General features: G+C 38.2%; 1 protein-coding gene across 1 annotated transcript; it reads right to left on the reverse strand.

Moving 5' to 3' along the window:
• Window positions 1–17,240: 17,240 nt before the first annotated feature.
• Window positions 17,241–20,973, reverse strand: LOC141590351 (uncharacterized). Its single transcript, XM_074410947.1, has 6 exons — window positions 20,853–20,973; window positions 19,199–20,787; window positions 18,989–19,075; window positions 18,704–18,864; window positions 18,007–18,295; window positions 17,241–17,687 (listed from the first exon to the last, which is right to left on the reverse strand). Exons 1-6 carry the CDS (start codon window positions 20,971–20,973, stop codon window positions 17,241–17,243), a joined length of 2,694 nt encoding a protein of 897 aa, XP_074267048.1.
• Window positions 20,974–21,264: the final 291 nt, after the last annotated feature.

The raw sequence follows: 21,264 nt of genomic DNA on the forward strand, positions 1-21,264 counted from the left end.
AATCAATACAAAATTTTGTAAGATTGGTGCCCTAGCCCCGTTCACGTAGGAATTGAAAGACCTTTGAAGAAACAAAAGAGTGTAACATCAGCGGTATGCTTGACGCAATCAGGAGTCAAAACGCAGGGATGAGTGAAGTCACGCCGACGAGACGAGCCAATTGGTCGATAAAGATTAGGTTATAGGCCAAGAAAAGAAACCCGGCATATGGCCAAAATATCAATTGATGCACTCTAACCACGACCTCCTTCGAGTTTCACCATTTAAGGATCACAAATACACAAGTGTCCTTATTCTCTCCAACGGAGTCGCCTATCTGTAGACGTGGGCTACCCGCACGTCGGTGTGCTCGGACGTGATGACGGACTAAAAAGCCACGCTTGGGGCGTAGGAAAAATATTTCGACCGGATCGCTTTCGATTGGACGGTTTCGTCTCGGTGAAGGTCTCGAGATGATGCAAAGATGTTTAGAGTGCGTGGACAGCGTTCGAGATCCACTTTATACCTTTGTCAAACAAAGCATAAAGTAGTATTTTGACACAAATACTAAAGATAAGGACTCGTCCCCCTTTGGCATTCTATGCCTAGAATGACTCTCGTTGCCATGGATAAGGTCGTCCACTATCCAAAGGTTCTGAGTAAGGAGTGAGGGTACGTATAAGGAAGCTCTTTAATTGAACACCTAATCCCGCACGCATAGCAGTCTCTACTGATCGATCGTGGTTGCTAAGTGCAAAAGTTGATAAAATGGGTTAAATTCATGAATGCGCATCCAATAGTTTAACCTAACATGTGAAAATTTGTTAAGTCGGTTTGTTTATCCAAATATCAAGAAATTGATGTCGAGTTGGATTTAAGATTAATTTGCATGCAAAACGGAAATTAAAGATCCATTAATAAGTTAGGGTTATGGTGCTTTAACACGTTCCATTTGTTTGAAAAATGGTGTTTAAATGACAAAATTTTAAATAATGTAAACTTTTCAATCTGATCCACGATGCATTCAGGTTAACCGTAATCGAGAACGCCCTATACAAATGTGAAGAAAAGACGGCAGAAGAACATCAGGCAGCCTCATAGAGGCGCAAGCCTATTGGTGATGCAACAGGGCCTGCCCAGATATGTAAAATAGTTATTAAAACCGCTTTTTGTTGAAAAGGTTATTAAGACCGCTTTTGTCTTAATGTTTTCGGGTATGATTTGTATGATTCGGAATAATTACCATTATGTTGGTAATATTCGTCGCCGTATTTGGATTTGCAAGCTTGACATGAATAGTTTAGAAATAAATGTGTAAAAGATGTGTGCTTGACCGTTTCGTCACCGTACTCGAATTGAATCGACATGGCATGTATATTAGCCAAGGATGACATGCAACATGGTCAAAATGAGAAATGAAAATGAAATAAAATAAAAGACAAATAAAATGCTCGATATGAACTAGTTATGTTAAGCTCATTGCGTTGTAATTAGTCGACATTTATCATCGTAATCGGATTAAACCGACATGGTATGTATAAACCAAGAATTGTCCCTCTAATTCTCCTAATCCTGTCATGGTATGAATAAGTGTCTCTCTAATTCTCCTTCCCCTAAATAATTATCCCTTTAATTCTCCTAATCTTGTCTGTAGTATCCTACATTCTTACATCACTTTTATTATTATTATTATTGTTGTTTTTTTTAAACGCAACTTATATTGAGATCAAATCAATGTTTACAAGAAATTGGTGGGTAACCTAGACACAATCTGGGCTCCCACCCCCTTAGAAATAGCAAAGGTAAGTCGAGTAAAAATAAAAGCAACATCGCGAGCTCCGGCATCCTCAGACAGAGAAAATTTCTGAATCCGCTTGAGAAGTGCAATGGCATCCGCCTCCAACTCCTCCAATGAAGAGAAATAAAAAGGTTAGAAACCATAACCGATCTCCGAACAAAAGCCCTGATACTTGGCACATTCGCACCGAGCAACATCAATCACCACACACAGGGCTAAGGCAAAAAAACAACAAACTACAATTAACTAGAGGGCATTCCCTTATCTAAATAGCCTGATCTGGAACAGGCACCTCATTAGAAGCAGGGGCGGCAGAAGAGTCAGGGACGTCTTACTCCACATGCACTACCTCTTCAGCGAGAACACCCGGTCCCTTGGCAAGAGCCGCTTCCTCCTCCGCCAACAGATCATTGATAATGCTGAAGTCAGGTTGGATGGGGAAGGTCTCAGCAAACTGCCTCTTCTCCTCTCCCAGATTCCAAGTGGTGTACGTCCCAGCCTGGAACTCCCGCATACGCTTGATCTAGGACTCCCAGGGTGCCATACAGCAGGGCATCTAGAAGCAGCTTCTTCAGGGTCCACACCTGATCCTCAACAGTAGCAAGATTATCAGCTAAGGAGGAGTTGGAACTCTGTACCTTCACCAGCTGAGCCTGAGTTTGTGCTAGCTATGACTGAGCGGTGCTCTTCTTCTCAGCAGCAGTAGAAAACTTAGGCTCCAGATCACTAACCCTTTGATTAAGGTTGTTCACCTCGCTCATCAGACGGGGAATCTCCTTGCGAATAAACAGGTTCAGCTGAAGACTCTGTCGAAGAGAGAAAACAACAACTGTGAGAAACCCCCTCAGCAAGAACAAAAGACATAAATAAAGGCAACAGTACTTACAGCAAAGGCAGTTTCAACTGAGAAATCCAGCATCCTAGGCATGGATTTGGTACTCAGCTTCTGGGCAGTATCAAGGAGGAGGAACTGTTCCAGCTGAGGCCAAAGAGGAACACCAGCCTCACCACCATAACCACGGGGGAAACGGAGGAGGGTCATTGAGTTGGGCAAAGGCGCCCTAGGATGCACCGACGCCAAAGGAGGAACGGGCTTCGCTTCCGGCTCAGGTGCCGGAGCAGTTTTTTTCTTTGGAGCATGCTGGGAGGCAAAGGAGGAACGGGCTTCGCTTCCAGCTTTTTCTTTTTTTGCCTTTTGCTTATCTTCTAGTCACAATTGATTTTTCATTCGTACGATTTGGGCTTCGCTAATTGGTTTGGGTCCGTACTAACGTAGGTTGGTCTTTTTTCTTTTTGTCATGGGATGATTTTTTGGGGAATGGGCTTGCCTTCCGTTATAGATATGAGAAACAGGGAAAAAGTCGGAGTTCGTCATAAGATCATCTAAGGACTTGACTTAAGAACTGGTGTTGATGGAGGTTTTCTACCGCCAGACATGGAAAAGGTAAAGGAAGCAGACATGGGATCCTAATGTGCTTTATCATTTAAAATGGGACATATTCTTACCCAAGGGGTGCCTTTTAGTGTGCTTTGCATTTTGAATTAATTTTGATCGAAATGAGATGAAAATAGAACCAATTTCATTGATACCGAAGGAGTTTTGACAGGATTGTAGGAAAAAAATCTTAGACTCGACTCGGACTAAGACTCAAATGCAAATTCCGACAAGTAATCGTCAATCTTGGTTTTGCACTTTTCTGTTTTCAAGAGTCGACTCAGATGTTAGGTTTGAAAATTGGCCCACTTTCGCAACTCGGTTTCACTTGGAAAGAAACGATGTGACTCGGGTTGACAGAGATCGAGAGGGTTTCGACGCTACTCGTAAACTGACAAACGATTCACTCTACTTTACGACTCGGAATGCAAATGGACCGGACCGGATTGGACATAATTAGACTCCAGAATGAACAACATGGTCTTAGACCCAAATAGACAACTTGACAACAGATTTGACTCATGTTTTGACTTAGACATTGACATGGTTTAGTCTCGACTCGACAATAGGTTCGACTTAAGTTTTGACTCATACAAAGATTTGCTTAGACTCAACCTAGCCTAGACTCAGTGTAACTAACTCGTGCTTGGACCAACATGGACCATAGGTTCGTAAAAAAACGTCTCATGTGTTCTAGGGGAGACATTTTCATGGTTCGACTCGGACCAACATGTCGACATACATGAATCAAACCCAAGAGTTAGCTCGGGTGACCCAAGGGGATCGTGTACTAGCCCAAGACATATTTGACATGAACCTAAAACATGGCTAAGACCTTGACGAAAACATGTTCCATGTTTGGGTTTGGTTTGACATGTTTGAAAACGGGTTTCGAAAATGAGAGGATTGAATTTAAAATGAGGTTTTAAATGGGCGGCATGTCGGCTATAAAAGGCTCATTTTGGTCGAAAATTCTAATCCTAAACTTTGGCAACATCTCGACTTTAAAACATACTTTTTTCAAAAGGGCTAGTTTGAAATACGATTTTGAAAATTGACATGAAAATTTCGAAAACTTCAGTGACACGGGAACACATAGCAAGTAGTCATTCGCATACTGTAATACCCCGAATAAAATTATAATATTTAATAGAATTAAGTAAATTTCTCATTGAAAGGGAAAAGAATTTTTATCAATGTGGAGTCGAGAAAGTACATAAAATAAAATGGAACCCGGAGGGAAATATTGACCCAATAAAATTCAAAAGGCAAGATAACGTAGTATAGGTTAGACCCAAGAATAAGAATAAAATAGTTCTGTTGGAATCCGAATCAATAATAACTTCACCCGTAGAATTTTTATTAGACCTATCTCAAATAAAATAACCCGTAAAATAAAATATCTAGATATTTCACAAAGTTTATAGCTTATTATATGACTTTTTACGTCACATGTCCAAATTTGGATATAAAAAAAAAGAAAAAGAAAAAGGTGTGTGGTGTATGGTTTTTCACGTGTAAGCTTAGTAATAGGAGGCTAAAACATTGTTTTTCTTCTGGATGAAATCCAACATACGTAAGGCATACGTAAGGAAGGTAGGGCACTATTGCAACCGACTTAATTTCACTATAAAAAGACGTAAAGCCCTCCGAAAATGCATGCACACACCACAAAAATGACCAACTAGCTAGTTAGAGCATAAGGACGAGTATTTGGAGTAGTTGAACAATTGTAAGAGGTATATTTCCTACCCCTTCATCTTAAGTTAATGTAATGAGTAAGTACGTTATCGTCATAATTACTTAACTGATATTATAATATACATGATTCATTGTTTATGTGATAATGATATATTGTACCTGTATAATTTACGTAATGTGGTTTACGTGAGATATAACTTTGGTAGTGTATATGTTAAGGAATAATGTTATAATGCTCTTATGGTAATGATAATGTTATGATACTGTTATTAAGATGTACATTTGAGCAATGTATCATCCGGGGACATTATTATTGAAAGGGACCGGACCACATTATTATTTATCCTGTGTACATGGACGTGAGCTCTGAAGTTGGCTCGGCAGGGGGCTCGGCAATTGGCTCCGCTCCGCTATATCTGTGGATAAAAAGAAAAAAAAGAAAAAAAGAAAAAAAGGAAGTAAGAGGAAAAGAAGGGTTTCAGACCCAGAGATTGTTATCCTGTGTACACGGAGGAGGGCATAGCCTAAGGGAGTCTCGGCTCCGTAATGTGGCCCTATTCAATAATAATGACTCGACTTATATTAATTTGAGTTGGAGTTTATTGGAAATATACTCAACCTGTGGTTGGTTGACCCTTTATTTTATTAATCTTTTTCAGGTACAGGAAATAGAGAAGGGAATGAGTGAGGTTGACGCAAGAAAATGGAATAAGAATAATGTATCATAATAATATAATCTTATCTATAAGACTTGTTACTAGTTAATTGGTTGTACTAAAGAATAATTTAAGCCTTGTATTTCTCTGTATGGGGAAATACGGCGGTAACGCTCTATAATTTCTGCTGCTATTAATAAAATATACCATTTTGTACTCTTGTTGTTTACGGGGCGTTACACATACTAGCATGAATGCATGAGCCTAAACTCGACTAAATATCGGTCGGTCGTCTAAATTGGGTTTATGCCAATGATCCCACTTCATCAAAGAAGTCAAGTCCTCCATAAGCCCGTAGCAATATGGTACAACAAGTACTTGAAGATTCAGTAAAGACCACCTTGGTACTTAAATCGGGCATAGTGGACGTCATCTCTTTACCTTGAAATCGACCCAAGGGGGAGTTGGTCCGATCCTAGAGTCTCAATTGGGTTAAGCATGCATATAAAACAAATACTAATTCATTCGGTTAGTCATCATTTAACTTTTCAAGTTACACAACTCCCCAGCGGAGTCACCAAAATGTGGATGTGGGAATTTGATAGTCCACGGGGGTTTTGAAAAAGGAGTCGCCACCAAGTTTTAAGGAAAACTCGGAAACCGTTTTAGAGAAAAAGGTCCGTGTGTGGGTACGTGTTAGGAAGTCCGTTAATAAGACACCTAACCCCGCCCGTCGCAACGACGACCTTTTCTTAGAAAAATGATGGGTAGTCGAATGAATTGAATTTGTTGAAGTGCAAACAACGTTTTGACCCAAACATGTGAATTCCGTATGTCAATGTAATGCAATTAACTCATCGACTAAATTTAGCATGTGAGTTCATTAGCTATTTTAGCAAAACAAACAACAAGAGAGGAAAAGAGATATTCTCTCTCTTAGGATAAGAAAGACTTAACAAACATTAGTGGTTAGTCAAAATACAACACAAATCAATAACAATATTAGTTAAAATCTGAAATTAATTAAACGAATTAAACTAAAGTTAATCAAAAATCAACAAATAAGAAAACAAATTAAAACACATAATTTGGACATACCCGTGTATTGCAAGGATCTGGAAATTACAAATCAGGCCAATCTGACCCGTGCATTGCACGGGTTTTGCATAAGAACAATGTTAATTGCGAAATAAATATTAAATCAATGAAATAAATCACGAAAATTTACCTAAATTAAAACTACAAATTATAAGTCTGTAAAATCATCAAAAATTAATTTTTATATGGTTAAAAGTAAATTAACATAAATTTGATCTAATAACATGCCATATAAACAAGCAATTAAACTAAACATGTGAAAAATCATAAGAACGAATAAAACATAGAAAATATAAAAAGAATTTCATTCTAATTAAATTAAACATAAATAACTTCGAATTGATAATTAAAATTAACGACATGCCAAAATTATTCATAATTAAACATTAAAACATGCTAATGAAAATTAAACTCTAAACAAACTAAATTAAATAATCTTACAAACATAAAAACATGGTTATTAAACATGAACAAAGGAAAATTTAATCGAACAAACATGTTACGAAAATAACTACAAACAAAACTAAACAATGTCAGTAATAACAAATAAAAAAAGTGAAATAAAACGATAAATAAACGAGGTATAAAAAAGGAGAAAACGAAAGGAAAGAGATAGGTAATATTGCACACTCAACCTACATGTAAATCATTGACACCATCTTGGGTCATAATCGATCGTAGATTAATCTCGAGAGGCCGTCGTCGACGAAAGTTGAATAAAACACGTGTTTTTGAAAGAGTTGCGCAGCGTTTTTCAAACTCGAATATCTCACTCGTTTCTTGATGAATATTTGATTGGAAAGATGTTTTAAAATCATGGAAGAACGTAGATTTTGAAAGTGTAAACAAACAGGGATCTGTTTTATGCCATAGGCACGAAAATCGAGGGAGAAGAGTTGTTGTTTCACGCTAGAAATAACGCGAAAACAGAGTGTTTGAACACTTTGTTTTTCGAGCCAATTCGAGCAAGATTTAGGGTTTTTTTATGGAAGTTTAAGCTTGGTAATAGATTATGGGTGTTTGGAGATGCTATAGAAGCAAAGTTGCGGAATTGGTGAAGTCCTTTTGAGGGGTTTTAAAGGAGGTATATATATGGAGACGGGAATGGTTGGAATAGGATTTATAAAGCTAAGATTAAATCTTTTCTCAATAACTCGACTATGGAAGGATACTATATGGTGTAGGATTCTATTTAAGGTTTTTTTATTGAGGTTTACGGTAATGGGTAAGAATGAGACGGGAATAGGAGACATCGAAAGATTGTTGCGGGTTTTTGGTAAGTAATATGTTTCGGTTTTGGGAAGGGAATTTGAGCTAGGTTTGGCAAATATTATGGAGGATTATATGATTCTTTAGGACCAAGGCAAAGGGTGGCTAGGTTTTGGTGGTTCTTGGCTCGAGCCATGGCTGGAATTTGGGTTTGAATGGTCCGGGTTTAAGGTCTGAAAACAAAGTAGGAGAGTGCGTGTTTCTGCTGCTCTCTTGCGGATCTGTTTGTGCTTGGTTGGGTGCTGGGTTTAGGTGTGGATCATGGTTAGTGGGTATTCTAAGTGAGGATTTGGATATAGCCAAGTAGGCGTCGGATTAAGTGGTGATTCTGCTAGTTTCGAGATGAGTAAGTGAGCAGAAACGAACACGGGTTTGGAGGGGAATTGGGCTGTTCTAAACGCGAATATGGGAAGGCTTTTGGACGTGGCTTGGATTGTGGGTATTGGGGATTGCACATGGGTTGGAGGATAAGGGATTGGGCCAAAAATTGCATCGAAATTCGTGCCCAAATTGCATACAAAACGACCTTCAAATCGTGTATTAAACCGTCGTAAAATCGAGTTTTTCAAATACGAATAATATAACAATTTAAACTTTCAAAACGAATTTTCAAATCAGAATCTATTTTATTTTCAATAAAATAAATTAGAAAATAAATTCAAACTAAAATAAATGAAATGAAATGAATTTAAAATCTTTATTAATTTGAATATCATTTAAATTAAATAACGCTTCATCGATAACGCCCGTTCTACGTCGTAAAACGAATTCAAATAAATGACAAATGCCAACTAGGAGTGCATGCTATCCTATCATTATCGGGTGTTTGACGTAAGTCTATAAATTTCAGTATCGACAGATACGGGTATCTACACATACCGATATACCTATCTAGTTTCGGAGGCCAGTACTACGCTGTCACTGATCAAATCCAAGTTTTCGAGGCTCAGTGTCACGCTGTCGGTAACAAACTTCAAGTCCCAACTAGGCTACTCAACTAATAATAGAGCGGTGTGTTACTTCTGCTGTGCCAAGCCTTAGTCTAAGGTATCTACATATCTCCTGAGGTCCATTTGACACCCAGTTCGACCACTGATGACCAACACCAGTCCTATTGATGTGAACATTATTTGCGCACATTTAGTCCCCTAATTGAGCCTATTTTGCATACTATTATAACATTTTATGGCCATTTTATCCGTCAAAACCTTCCTATTTGCTTTTCTATCGCATTTCATATGTTTTGTAGAAAAGGAGATAATAAGGCGGAAATTCCCGTCTTTCGTGCATATTTGGAAGCTTATTGATGATATTAGATGGACTAGTATGAAGAGGAGGCAAGAATGATGACCAAGTATGTAGGAATAAAGTGTATATAGAAGGATCAAAGGGTTAAAAGTAAGAATGACGAGAGGGAAGGCATTACAAGAAGAAATTGCTCGAAAACCGAACCAAGGGTTGTTCCTTTGGCTCTGAAAATATGCTAGATGGAACGGCGTCGAAAAAACAAGTGATCTAGGCTTTTGAATCACTCCAATAGGAGTCCGGATGAGAAAATGACGCCCGTTTTACAATCCGAGGTCAAACAAAGAAGCTGTTCGGGAATCCGCGCGTCCCGAGAAGAAGACGCTCGTCTTCCCTAATCCGCCCGGATTGTCCCCAATCCGCCCGTCTTCTGGCTGGGAAAAACAAGAAAATTCACTGAAAGAGAATCCGCCCGTCTTCACCCAAATCCGCCGGATTGCATTTTGAAATCCGCCCGGATTCAATCAGATCCGCCGATTCCATCGCCCGAATCCGCCCGTCCCGAGGCTAATCCGCTCGGATTCCTTGCCAGCAATTTTCGTGTTCTTCAAGCTCCGTGAAAGACTCCCTTCCTCCGAAAAATACCGGCTTCTCCCTGCTCAAATCTCAAAAGTGTAATTACTAGTTTAGCCCTTAGTTAACCCTAATGCATCCACCTAATTTCCACTATAAATACCCCATTTGTAATAATCAAACCATCAAGTTAGATTAGAATACACATCTTTTTAGCTAGAAAAATCCTTCCTTAGATTAGATTAGGAGTAGATTAGAATAGATTACTCTTTAATCTTTCCACAAAATTACACATTAATCTCTCCTTAATTATTGTTCAAGTTTATTATTCAAGTTTATTATTGGGTAATTGAAGATTATTGGGTTATTATTGGGAGATTGACAACCTTCCATCAATCAATCAAGTTTCTTCTATTATTCTTGCTTTATTATTTGGATCACCTCAAGTTGGTATAATTCCTTTACTCTTTAATCTTTATTGTTCATTTCTTCATTCTATTATCATGTTTATACTTGTTGTGATGATTGACACCATTAATGACATGTTTCCCATGATAATGAGTGAGTAGTTTCTTTAGCTAGGATTAATGGGTAATTAGGGGAAACCAACATGGGATTGATTCATGCTTAATCTAATATGTTTTCATAATCAAAATTGCTTGCTTGTTGTGATGTCAACTTTATGCACATGTTATGTTTGATGAAATGCTAAGCCTATGAATCTTTGCATTTACAACCATCTCTTATCTACTCAACTTGACTTGTAAGATATAACCCAACTCGAGTCTTGTTAGACCATGCATAGAAGTTGAATAGGAGGAAAGTATGTCGACTTATAGGTGTTGTACAATCTAATCGATTCGGCTCCGGGACCCAACTCTTCCTATGAACCGTAAGACATAACCCAACTCGGTTCCTCCACAACACTAATTGCTTGCATATAATTGTAAACATGTTTGCATGATCAACACCATTAATCCCCTATGACCCCATGATATCCTAGCACTTTTAATCATTTGTTTACATCTTTCCTTTTATTGCTTGTTTTACTTTATTGCCTTTATTAGTCTAGGACACAACTACAAACCCAAACAAATCGTGACACTAGCATAAATTGAGATAGATAGACTTAGAACCCAAAGCACACCGTCCCATGGATCGACCTCGACTTACCACTAACTAGTTGTTTGTTGAGTATTATAAATGTGTTTGATTGGATGAGTGACGACATCACCTACATCAAAATGGCGCTGTTGCCGGGGATGGTGCTATGTGATTAAGTTCTTACTTGTTTGTCTATTTTAATTGTGCTTTCACCTTGAGAAACTTGTTCCTCAAGGATCGTTTTTACCGTTTTCTTGTAGTTTCCATGTTTGTAGTTGTATCTCTATCTTGACCAATGATGATGACCCAAGACTTGACATATGGAGTATGTGGTGAATCTTTGGAGTATGACTATGGGTATGGGGAGTTTGAGGAGCAAGTCAACACAAACCTACCTTATTATTTGTACAACGAAAATCCTAACCACTACCCCAATTTTTCCCACCAAAATCACCACACCCAATATCAACAACAACCACCCACCTAATACCCATTTCACAATGAACTTCAATTGCCACAATACAACCACTTTCACACCTACCCACAACAAGAAGATGAACCCATTGAAAATGTGATTCTCCAAATGATGGGAGATCAACAAAACTTCTTCAAACAAATGCTAGAGGAGAGCCAAAAGAGGGACAATGTTCTTCAAGGCATTGTTGCCCAAGGTGAGGAGTTGGAGATTCAAATTGCCCAAATGAGAGAATCCCAAGAAACCACCCCCCACCACTCCTTGGACATTGACCATGAATGTGAGTTTGAAGGAGTTACCTTTGATGAGAAGTGGGAAGAGCCAACCTCTTTGGGCTCTTGTGAGTATGAAAGTGTGGTATTTGATGATGAAGACATGAGGTTGAGTAAGCCAAATACTCTTAGCCTTTGTGAGTATGAGGGTGTGTCATTTGAAGTAGATGTTGAGGTGTTGGAGAATTAGTTGGTGAAGAAGAGTGAAGCCCCTATTTATGATTCATATGGAGAAAGCGATGATGATGCATCTATGGAAGAAGATGATGAGGGAAATATGAACTCAAATGATGAAGGGAGTTATGGGATTAGCCTTCTTGAGGAACCCATCCTTGAGAAGTTTGAAGATTACTTCGATGAAGAGGAGGAATGCCTTCATGAGAACCTTTTTCACCCACTATGGAGCCCATGATAGTTGGAGATGACATTATGGACCTTCTCACGAAAGTCAAATCGTCATACAAGAATTACTTAGTGGGGAAGCTCAAAGAAAAGGTTAAGAAGGAGTCTATATGTGGAAATTTGGCACCTACTATCCCAACTCCAAAGGCACCCCATCATCAAGGCCATGAAATTTCACCTTCTATTCTTGGAAGATCATCTAGTCCAAGTATTTTCGTCATCAACTTTGGAACAAATAGGAGCAACCGGAAAACCCCCTATGACAACAATCTCAAGCTTGCTAGTTTCAAGAGCCGGGAAGGCCATCATCACAAAGCAAAAGAGAAGGGGAAGGAGTTCAAAGGGAGGTCCCTCATAGATTGGCCCTACTTCATTTTGAAATGGTTTAAGACTTATTCATGCTTACTTGAGGACCATTCACAAGCTTTTGACCAACTATTGAGAGCATTGAGCTCCATGGATAATGGAACTTGAATGAGTTTGGTGGAGTCCTATCTCAAACCACCATTTGTAAGATACCCTTCTCTTTCACTTTGCATTACATTTCCACTTGCATTTAGTTATGTACATATACATTTAGCTTGCATTTGTATTATATTTCATATTGCATTCACATTAGTTAGTTCATATAGTATAGTTTGCATTGTATATATCTCACATGATTCATATAGATAGTTGCATATAGATTAGAATTCATGCATAGGCACTAATGGCCAAACCTATTCATTTCTACACTAGAAATAGTGTTTAAATTGGTTTGGGGAGGTTTGATCATAAGTGACCATAGTTTAAATCATGCATCATTTAGTGTAATTTAGATTGCATTCATTTGTTATATATGTCATATAGAATTGCATTTAGTTAGAGCATGCATTAATTCATATCATATCATTGCATTTGTACTTTATTTCAAAAAATCAAAAATCCAAAAATATGTTTTTCTTTTTCATTCCTACTCCTACATGTACATTGAGGACAATGTCCAAAATAAAGTGGGGGATGGGAATTTATATTCCAAAAATGCATAAAAATTGAAAACTTTCGAAAAATCACAAAAATATGTCTTTTAATTTCATTAAAACAAAAACCATAAAAATTTGAAAAATTCAAAAATTCAAAAACATGTTCATTTCCTTTGTAGTGTAGTCTTGTATATATTGCTTGTATATATTGTGTTTGTTCATCCTTGTTCACATTGATTGACTACGCCACATCCGAGACATGAGGATATTGAAGACCGCATGTATGATCTTTCCAATCTCCTTTTTCCTCTTTATGTTAATGACTATGTGGCTTTATTTTGATTGATGCGGTATAACAATGTGAACTTAGGACTTGCATTTAGTTTATATGGCATATTAGTTGGTAGAATCATTTGCATTAGGATGTATATATGTTAGTTGCATCATGGCATGTAGTTTGCATGTTAGAAAAAATTTTGCGAAACCGTCTACTTGGGAAGCTTGACAAGTGTATATAGGCCCTAGTAGATGCTTTTTCTTCTTAAGACTTTGCTTGTTAGAATATTTGTAAAACACCCTAGGATGTGTCATGCTAGTATCCTTTGACCCATGGATTAAGGCCTAGTCAAGAGTACCTTGTGGTGTGATAACTCCTTGGCTACCGTTTATTCCAAGATGACCCTTGAAACCATGCATCCATCCATCATCCATGTTCTACCGCATTTTTGTCATCAAAGGGAATGGGCACAAAAAGAAAATCAATTTGAGTTCAAAGAAATGAAAAGAAAAGAAAAAAGTTTGCAAAAATGCATCAAAAGAAAAGAGGAGCAAAAATAGAACTCCTATGCTTCAAATATAAGCCACCCTCCCTACATATGGGGTGACTTTGAAAATCTTCAAAAGAAAATGCAAAAAGTTGAAAAGTTGTCAAGTATTGAAATGCCAAAAATCAAAAGAAATGGCAAAAAGAAAGTGTACTCAAATGTTATATGCCACAAGAAATTGGGGGAAAAAACAAACAACAAAAGCAAACTCCCAAATTAAACTCAAATACTACCGATCCCTTTATCCATCGTATCCATTTTTGTGCATGGTAGAGAGGGGACGACCCTTCTTCTTGTCTAGGCAAGAGGGAAAATTCCGCGATCCTCCAGTGTTTCTAACGCCATAGGGAGTCTACTCTTGACAAAAGCATTTAACGATTGAGGACAAAGGTACCCTAGCTTGACACAACTTGGAGGTGATTTATTGGTATCCTTCTAGGCTTAGTAGTTTGAAGAAATTGTATCTATGAAGGAGTGTGTACCCTTGAATTGCTTCCCTTGTAGATAATTTCCGCCACTTAGATGAGGAAAGTGGCTATTCTTTTGTAGATGCATCCATTATTTGATTTTGTGTGCTTAATGTTTGGATGTGTCGCCATTTTGGCAAGACCCACCTTGCCTTGCAAGAAGGCATCCTACCTCATGGTTGTCTTGTTGTGAGTTGAAGGGGCGGAGTGAGACCCGCTAATTGTCTCATATCGGTTATGTTAGTAGGTTAGTTTAAATAAAGGTCTAGTTTTAGTCACCTCTTTACTCGGGACGAGTAAAGGTTCGGTTTGGGGATATTTGATGTGAACATTATTTGCGCACATTTAGTCCCCTAATTGAGCCTATTTTGCATACTATTATAACATTTTATGGCCATTTTATCCGTCAAAACCTTCCTATTTGCTTTTCTATCGCATTTCATATGTTTTGTAGAAAAGGAGATAATAAGGCGGAAATTCCCGTCTTTCGTGCATATTTGGAAGCTTATTGATGATATTAGATGGACTAGTATGAAGAGGAGGCAAGAATGATGACCAAGTATGTAGGAATAAAGTGTATATAGAAGGATCAAAGGGTTAAAAGTAAGAATGACGAGAGGGAAGGCATTACAAGAAGATATTGCTCGAAAACCGAACCAAGGGTTGTTCCTTTGGCTCTGAAAATATGCTAGATGGAACAGCGTCGAAAAAACAAGTGATCTAGGCTTTTGAATCACTCCAATAGGAGTCCGGATGAGAAAATGACGTCCGTTTTACAATCCGAGGTCAAACAAAGAAGCTGTTCGGGAATCCGCGCGTCCCGAGAAGAAGACGCTCGTCTTCCCTAATCCGCCCGGATTGTCCCCAATCCGCCCGTCTTCTGGCTGGGAAAAACAAGAAAATTCACTGAAAGACAATCCGGCCGTCTTCACCCAAATCCGCCCGGATTGCATTTTCAGAATCCGCCCGGATTCAACTGAATCCGCCCGGATTCCATTGCCCGAATCCGCCCGTCCCGAGGCTAATCCGCTCGGATTCATTTCCAGCAATTTTCGTGTTCTTCAAGCTCCGTGAAAGACTCCCTTCCTCCGAAAAATATCGGCTTCTCCCTGCTCAAATTTCAAAAGTGTAATTACTAGTTTAGCCCTTAGTTAACCCTAATGCATCCACCTAATTTCCACTATAAATACCCCATTTGTAATAATCAAACCATCAAGTTAGATTAGAATACACATCTTTTTAGCTAGAAAAATCCTTCCTTAGATTAGATTAGGAGTAGATTAGAATAGATTACTCTTTAATCTTTCCACAAAATTACACATTAATCTCTTCTTAATTATTGTTCAAGTTTATTATTCAAGTTTATTATTGGGTAATTGAAGATTATTGGGTTATTATTGGGAGATTGACAACCTTCCATCAATCAATCAAGTTTCTTCTATTATTCTTGCTTTATTATTTGGATCACCTCAAGTTGGTATAATTCCTTTACTCTTTAATCTTTATTGTTCATTTCTTCATTCTATTATCATGTTTATACTTGTTGTGATGATTGACACCATTAATGACATGTTTCCCATGATAATGAGTGAGTAGTTTCTTTAGCTAGGATTAATGGGTAATTAGGGGAAACCAACATGGGATTGATTCATGCTTAATCTAATATGTTTTCATAATCAAAATTGCTTGCTTGTTGTGATGTCAACTTTATGCACATGTTATGTTTGATGAAATGCTAAGCCTATGAATCCTTGCATTTACAACCATCTCTTATCTACTCAACTTGACTTGTAAGATATAACCCAACTCGAGTCTTGTTAGACCATGCATAGAAGTTGAATAGGAGGAAAGTAAGTCGACTTGTAGGTGTTGTACAATCTAATCGATTCGGCTCCGGGACCCAACTCTTCCTATGAACCGTAAGACATAACCCAACTCGGTTCCTCCACAACACTAATTGCTTGCATATAATTGTAAACATGTTTGTATGATCAACACCATGAATTCCCTATGACCCCATGATATCCTAGCACTTTTAATCATTTGTTTACATCTTTCCTTTTATTGCTTGTTTTACTTTATTGCCTTTATTAGTCTAGGACACAACTACAAACCCAAACAAATCGTGACACTAGCATAAATTGAGATAGATAGACATAGAACCCAAAGCACACCGTCCCATGGATCGACCTCGACTTACCACTAACTAGTTGTTTGTTGAGTATTATAAATGTGTTTGATTGGATGAGTGACGACATCACCTACATCACCTATTTAGCTGATGGCAAATCGAAGCATATCCTAAACTATTATTCTAAACCTCACACTTAATTGTTCCATGTCATTTAAAATTTGCTGCATGATTATTATTCAAATCCTTTAAAATGAAACCTTCCAAAAATAGTAACTTCTATTTAACTTTCCAAAAATAATAACAACTATTGGTTGTAATAAACATTTTAGGAAAAGTTATAAAACATTCTTAAATAAAACGTAATTATTTATTTAAATAAAAAAAGTCACTTTTTTTATTTAGAAATATGTTATGAAATATTATTATACGGATGCCAATATCTTAGAATACCCTAGAATACATTGTTTTATGGAAACTCCATGCCATTGCATTGTATATATATACCCTTCATAATGAAATAAGAATCCAGTTCTTCTCCTTATTTTTCTCTCTGCTTTCTCTCTATAATTATCTTCTCTTTTATTTCACAACACGTTATCAGTACGAGTCTCTAACCATCCTTACTATTATTATTAATTTTTTTTTTTGTTATAACGTTATAAGTACAAGACCCAAAACTACCTCTACAAGGAAGGCCAGAGTGACCACCTTAACCAAAAGAAATGCCAAAAGAATAACAAGGAAACTACGCCCTTAACTAGAACGAAGCAACACTAAGTATATAATCTTCCTAATGATAGTAGAGGGGGGAGATGATTTGCCTTCAAATACCCTCCTGTTTCTCTCCTACCAGATGAGATACATGGCGCAAAGAAAGGCACATCGTCTCTGACGCTTCAGTAAGCTTTGTCCCCTGTTACAGCGTTGAAACCAGTGAGCAATTCGACTGAGGACATTAGGAGCCCCTATGTGTAGCCAGTGAGATATATGGAGCCAAATCTCAGAAGAAAAGGGGCAAATGAAAAATAGATGTGACCTGCATTCAGCATTGCTTTCACACAGTGCACACCTATTAACCAGGTGTAGTCCTCTAGCACAAAGATTATCAATAGTGGACAACTTGTTTTGTAGTGCTAGAAGGCTGACCACAACATGCTTAGGGAAGTTAATAGAATCCCCCAGAGTTCTAGCCAGAGGGAAACAGACCCCATGCTCATGGATTAAATGATAAGCTTGACATTTAAAATCACGACGCAGGAGAAAAAGCTTTGCACCAGCAGAGGAACCAACCAGCTGAACAAGAGAATCATGACAGTGGATAATACTATGCCAGCCCCAAGAATAGGCAGGAGTAATCTGGAAATCCCAAATACTCACCCCTTTCAAGACATAAGCGTTAATCCATCTTACTCAAATTGTAGGTGAATCAAGCTCAATTTTTCTAATCCAGTCCAACATGAGACACTTATTATTATTATTATTTTTTATTTTTTTTTATTTTTTGCAAGAAAGATATTTCTCATATATACAAAATAGGATAAATGAGTTTCTTACAAAGATATAACCGTTTAAAAGGGAAAGAAAGTAAAAGTGCCTAAGCTAAACAATTAACCGCCCCAATTATATCCTCATGATTAATCAAGGGAGTTTTGAATAGCAGAGTAGCACTAACTACAAACTGGACATCCCTCAAAAGAGCAGCAATTGTCCTGTCATGGCCCTCAAAAATCCGCCTATTCCTCTCACACCAAATGACATATACAGTGGCAGCAATACTACCAAGAGCCCAGTTCCTCTTCCAATTACACAATTTACTGTGTTGTACCCATGCTAGCAGGGCATGAAGCTGAGTAGCAGATGAAGACATACCAGTCCAAGAAGCAACATCCAGAAGCAAAGCTCTAGAGAAAGAGCATTGGAAAAACAATTAACGGGTACTTTCAGCTGCTATTCTACAAAGAGAACACATGTTCGGTAGAGGCAAGCCTCTAGAAGAAAGCAGATCAATGGTAGCCAACTTCCTCTGGATAGCCAACATAAGAATAACCTTGTGACGGGAAAGAATGCAACATTTGCTAACCAACATATTGCACAATATTTTAGGGTATTTAGGTCTAATGGCCTCATAGGCTTTTCCAACAGAGAAGCCAGCAGGAGAAGTGCAGGAGTTCAGAAGATCCCGCACCTACTGGACCCCACCAAGTTATCGTGCACATTTGTCCCTGACTTTGAGAATACTCCTAAGGCATTTAGGATGAAATTCCATAGGCTGCAAAAACCAAATGGAAGAGGGAGTAGCAAAGTAGCACCTGATCCATCTGGACCAAACAGACCCAGTCCCTCTTTCAATATGCCAGAGCCATTTTAAAAGAACAGCTCTATTCCAAGAGGCAATGTTCTTAAGCTGAAATCCTCCCTCAGACCAAGGAGAGCAAATAGAAGACCAGCTCTTAAAGGACATTTTCCTAGTCTGTCCAACAACCCCCCAAAAAAAATTGTCGATAAGCTTTATTAATGTACTGACAAACATGAGCAGGAAGCAAAATAATACTACTCCAGAAATTCCCTAAGCCAAAGATTACAGACTTAGTAACCTGTAACCTGCCAGCATAGGATAAGTGTTTATCAGAACATCTATTCAATAGGCCAGTGATCTTAAGGGTAAGCCCCTCATACATACTCTGAGACAGCCGAGCATGATGTACAGGAATACCCAAATATCAGAAGGGGAAGACTCCCTCTTTGAGGCCAATAGTAGAGAGAATTTCCTGTTTCAAGGATTGAGTAACACCCCCCAAGTATACCTCTGTCTTGTCAAAGTTTGCAACCAGACCTGACCAGGTGGAAAACAAATGGAGGATTTTAGCAGCTTTATAGACAGAAGGAAGGTCACCACGGGTAAAAACCATAGGATCATCAGCAAATATAAGATGGTTCACCCCTAATTTGACACACTTAGGGTGAAATGAAACATCCTTCTCTTTGCACATAACCCTGAAGCAACGAGACAAAATTTCCATGTTAAGAATAAAAAGACTGGGGGATAATGGGTCACCCTGTCTTACACCACTCTTCCCTTTGAAGAAACTAAAATTAGCACCATTAACTTTGATAGTAAACCAAGGCCCAGTAATGCAACCCATTATCCAACTGATAAAGAGAGGAGGGAACTTAAGGGATCTCAGCATATCTTGAATAAACTGCCACTGTAAGGAATCAAAAGATTTGCTAATATCAACCTTCAACATACATCTAGGGGACAAGTTCTTCCTATCATAGCCCTTGAGAAGCCCCTGAGTAAGCATAATGTTGTTAAATAAGCTTCTGCCTTTGACAAAAGCTTCCTGTTCTTCACCTATTAGCTTAGGCAAAATGGTTTGGAGCCTATTTGTCAAAATCTTACTAATGGTCTTGTAAATGATAGAGCAACAAGAAGTGGGCCTGAAGTCCTTACCAGATTGTACAATAGTTTTCTTAGGGATCAAAGAAAGAATAGTCACATTGTCTTGTTTAGGCATAAAACTGGTTCTGAAGAAGTCTTCCACAGTCTTACAAAAGTCAGTTTCAACAATACCCCAAGCTGCTTTAAAGAATCCAGCAGAAAGGCTATCCAAACCAGGACTTTTATTTGAACCCATAGAGAACAAAGCCATTTTGATTTCAGCCTTAGTAATAGGAGCAATGAGCAGGTCATGATCTTGTTCACCCACACAAGCACCATTAGCAATAATAGAATGATCAATATGTAAAGTCTGCACAGAAGACCCCAGAAGATGCTCATAATATTGAACAAAAGCATGCCCCACTTTATGAGGACCTTTGTGAAGAGTCCCATCTAAACTCTGGATGTCACAAATCATATGATATTGCTGCCGTTCCTTAATTTTGGCAAAGAAATAAGCAGAACAAGTATCATTATGATGGATATCATGAAGTTTAGCTCTTTGAGTCAGAATGCTATTTTCAATCTCTTTGAGCTTGAGAAAATCAGCAGAAACATCTCTTTCTTTAGCAATAAAGGAAGCAGATAGAGGCTGACTCTGGAGGTCCTCAAAACACTGAGTCAACTCTTTCCTTTTATCCAGAATTCTTTGACCAATATTAGAATAATGAGCAGTATGCAGCTTTTTAAGGCCAGCCCTGACCCTCTTAAGCTTTCCCATTAAACGAAACATGGGGTTTCCAGTGATAGTACTAGTCCAAGCTTCAGAAACAATGGGGAGGAAGTCAGGGTGAGAGGTCCAGCAATTCAAAAAACTAAATTGTTTTTTAGACAAACGATCATCATGGAAAGTCAAGACAGCAGGACAGCGAATAGATATCCCAAGTGGCTCAAATTTAGCAGAGGTTTGAGGAAAGCACTGCATCCAATCAGAATTGACCAAAACCCTATCTAGTTTAGAATAAACTCTAGAGGAGACTCATTCTTATTGAACCATGTAAACTCAGCACCAGTACCGTGAAGATCTTCAAGACCACAATCCAAGAGACAAGAGTTAAAATCAGCCAACTCAGAAAAGACAGGAGGAGTGTTGCTAATTTTCTCATGAAATTGCCTAACAACATTAAAATCTCCCATAGTCACCCAAGGACTACCATGACTGGCAAAGATGGAAAGAGAGTGCTAGAGATGATGTCTAGGGCCAGCATTATTATAACCATACACAACAGAAAGAAAGAAGGTTCTACCAGAAGCAAAATGGTTCACCTTACAGTGTAGAACTTGAGCTTGCTCCTCAATTATGTTAACAGAAGTAGTAACCGGGTTCCAAAGCAGCCAAATCCTCCCATTGGAATGAGAGTTATAATTTGTAAAACTATTGTATCGACTAAATTTATTTTTCAAGATTTTGGAAGCCTTATTCTGCTT

Source organism: Silene latifolia, chromosome 7 (assembly GCF_048544455.1).
Source record: "Silene latifolia isolate original U9 population chromosome 7, ASM4854445v1, whole genome shotgun sequence".
Lineage (NCBI taxonomy): Eukaryota > Viridiplantae > Streptophyta > Magnoliopsida > Caryophyllales > Caryophyllaceae > Silene > Silene latifolia.

Coding starts and splice junctions, on each gene's coding strand:
- LOC141590351 (XM_074410947.1), bottom strand. CDS start 20,973: ATGGGAGATTTTAATGTTGTTAGGCAATTTCATGAGAAAATTAGCAAC. Junction 18,865..18,988: donor CCTATGCTGGCAGGTTACAG/GTTACTAAGTCT, acceptor GTTGTTGGACAG/ACTAGGAAAATGTCCTTTAA. Junction 17,688..18,006: donor ATGAGGATATAATTGGGGCG/GTTAATTGTTTA, acceptor TCTCTTGTTCAG/CTGGTTGGTTCCTCTGCTGG.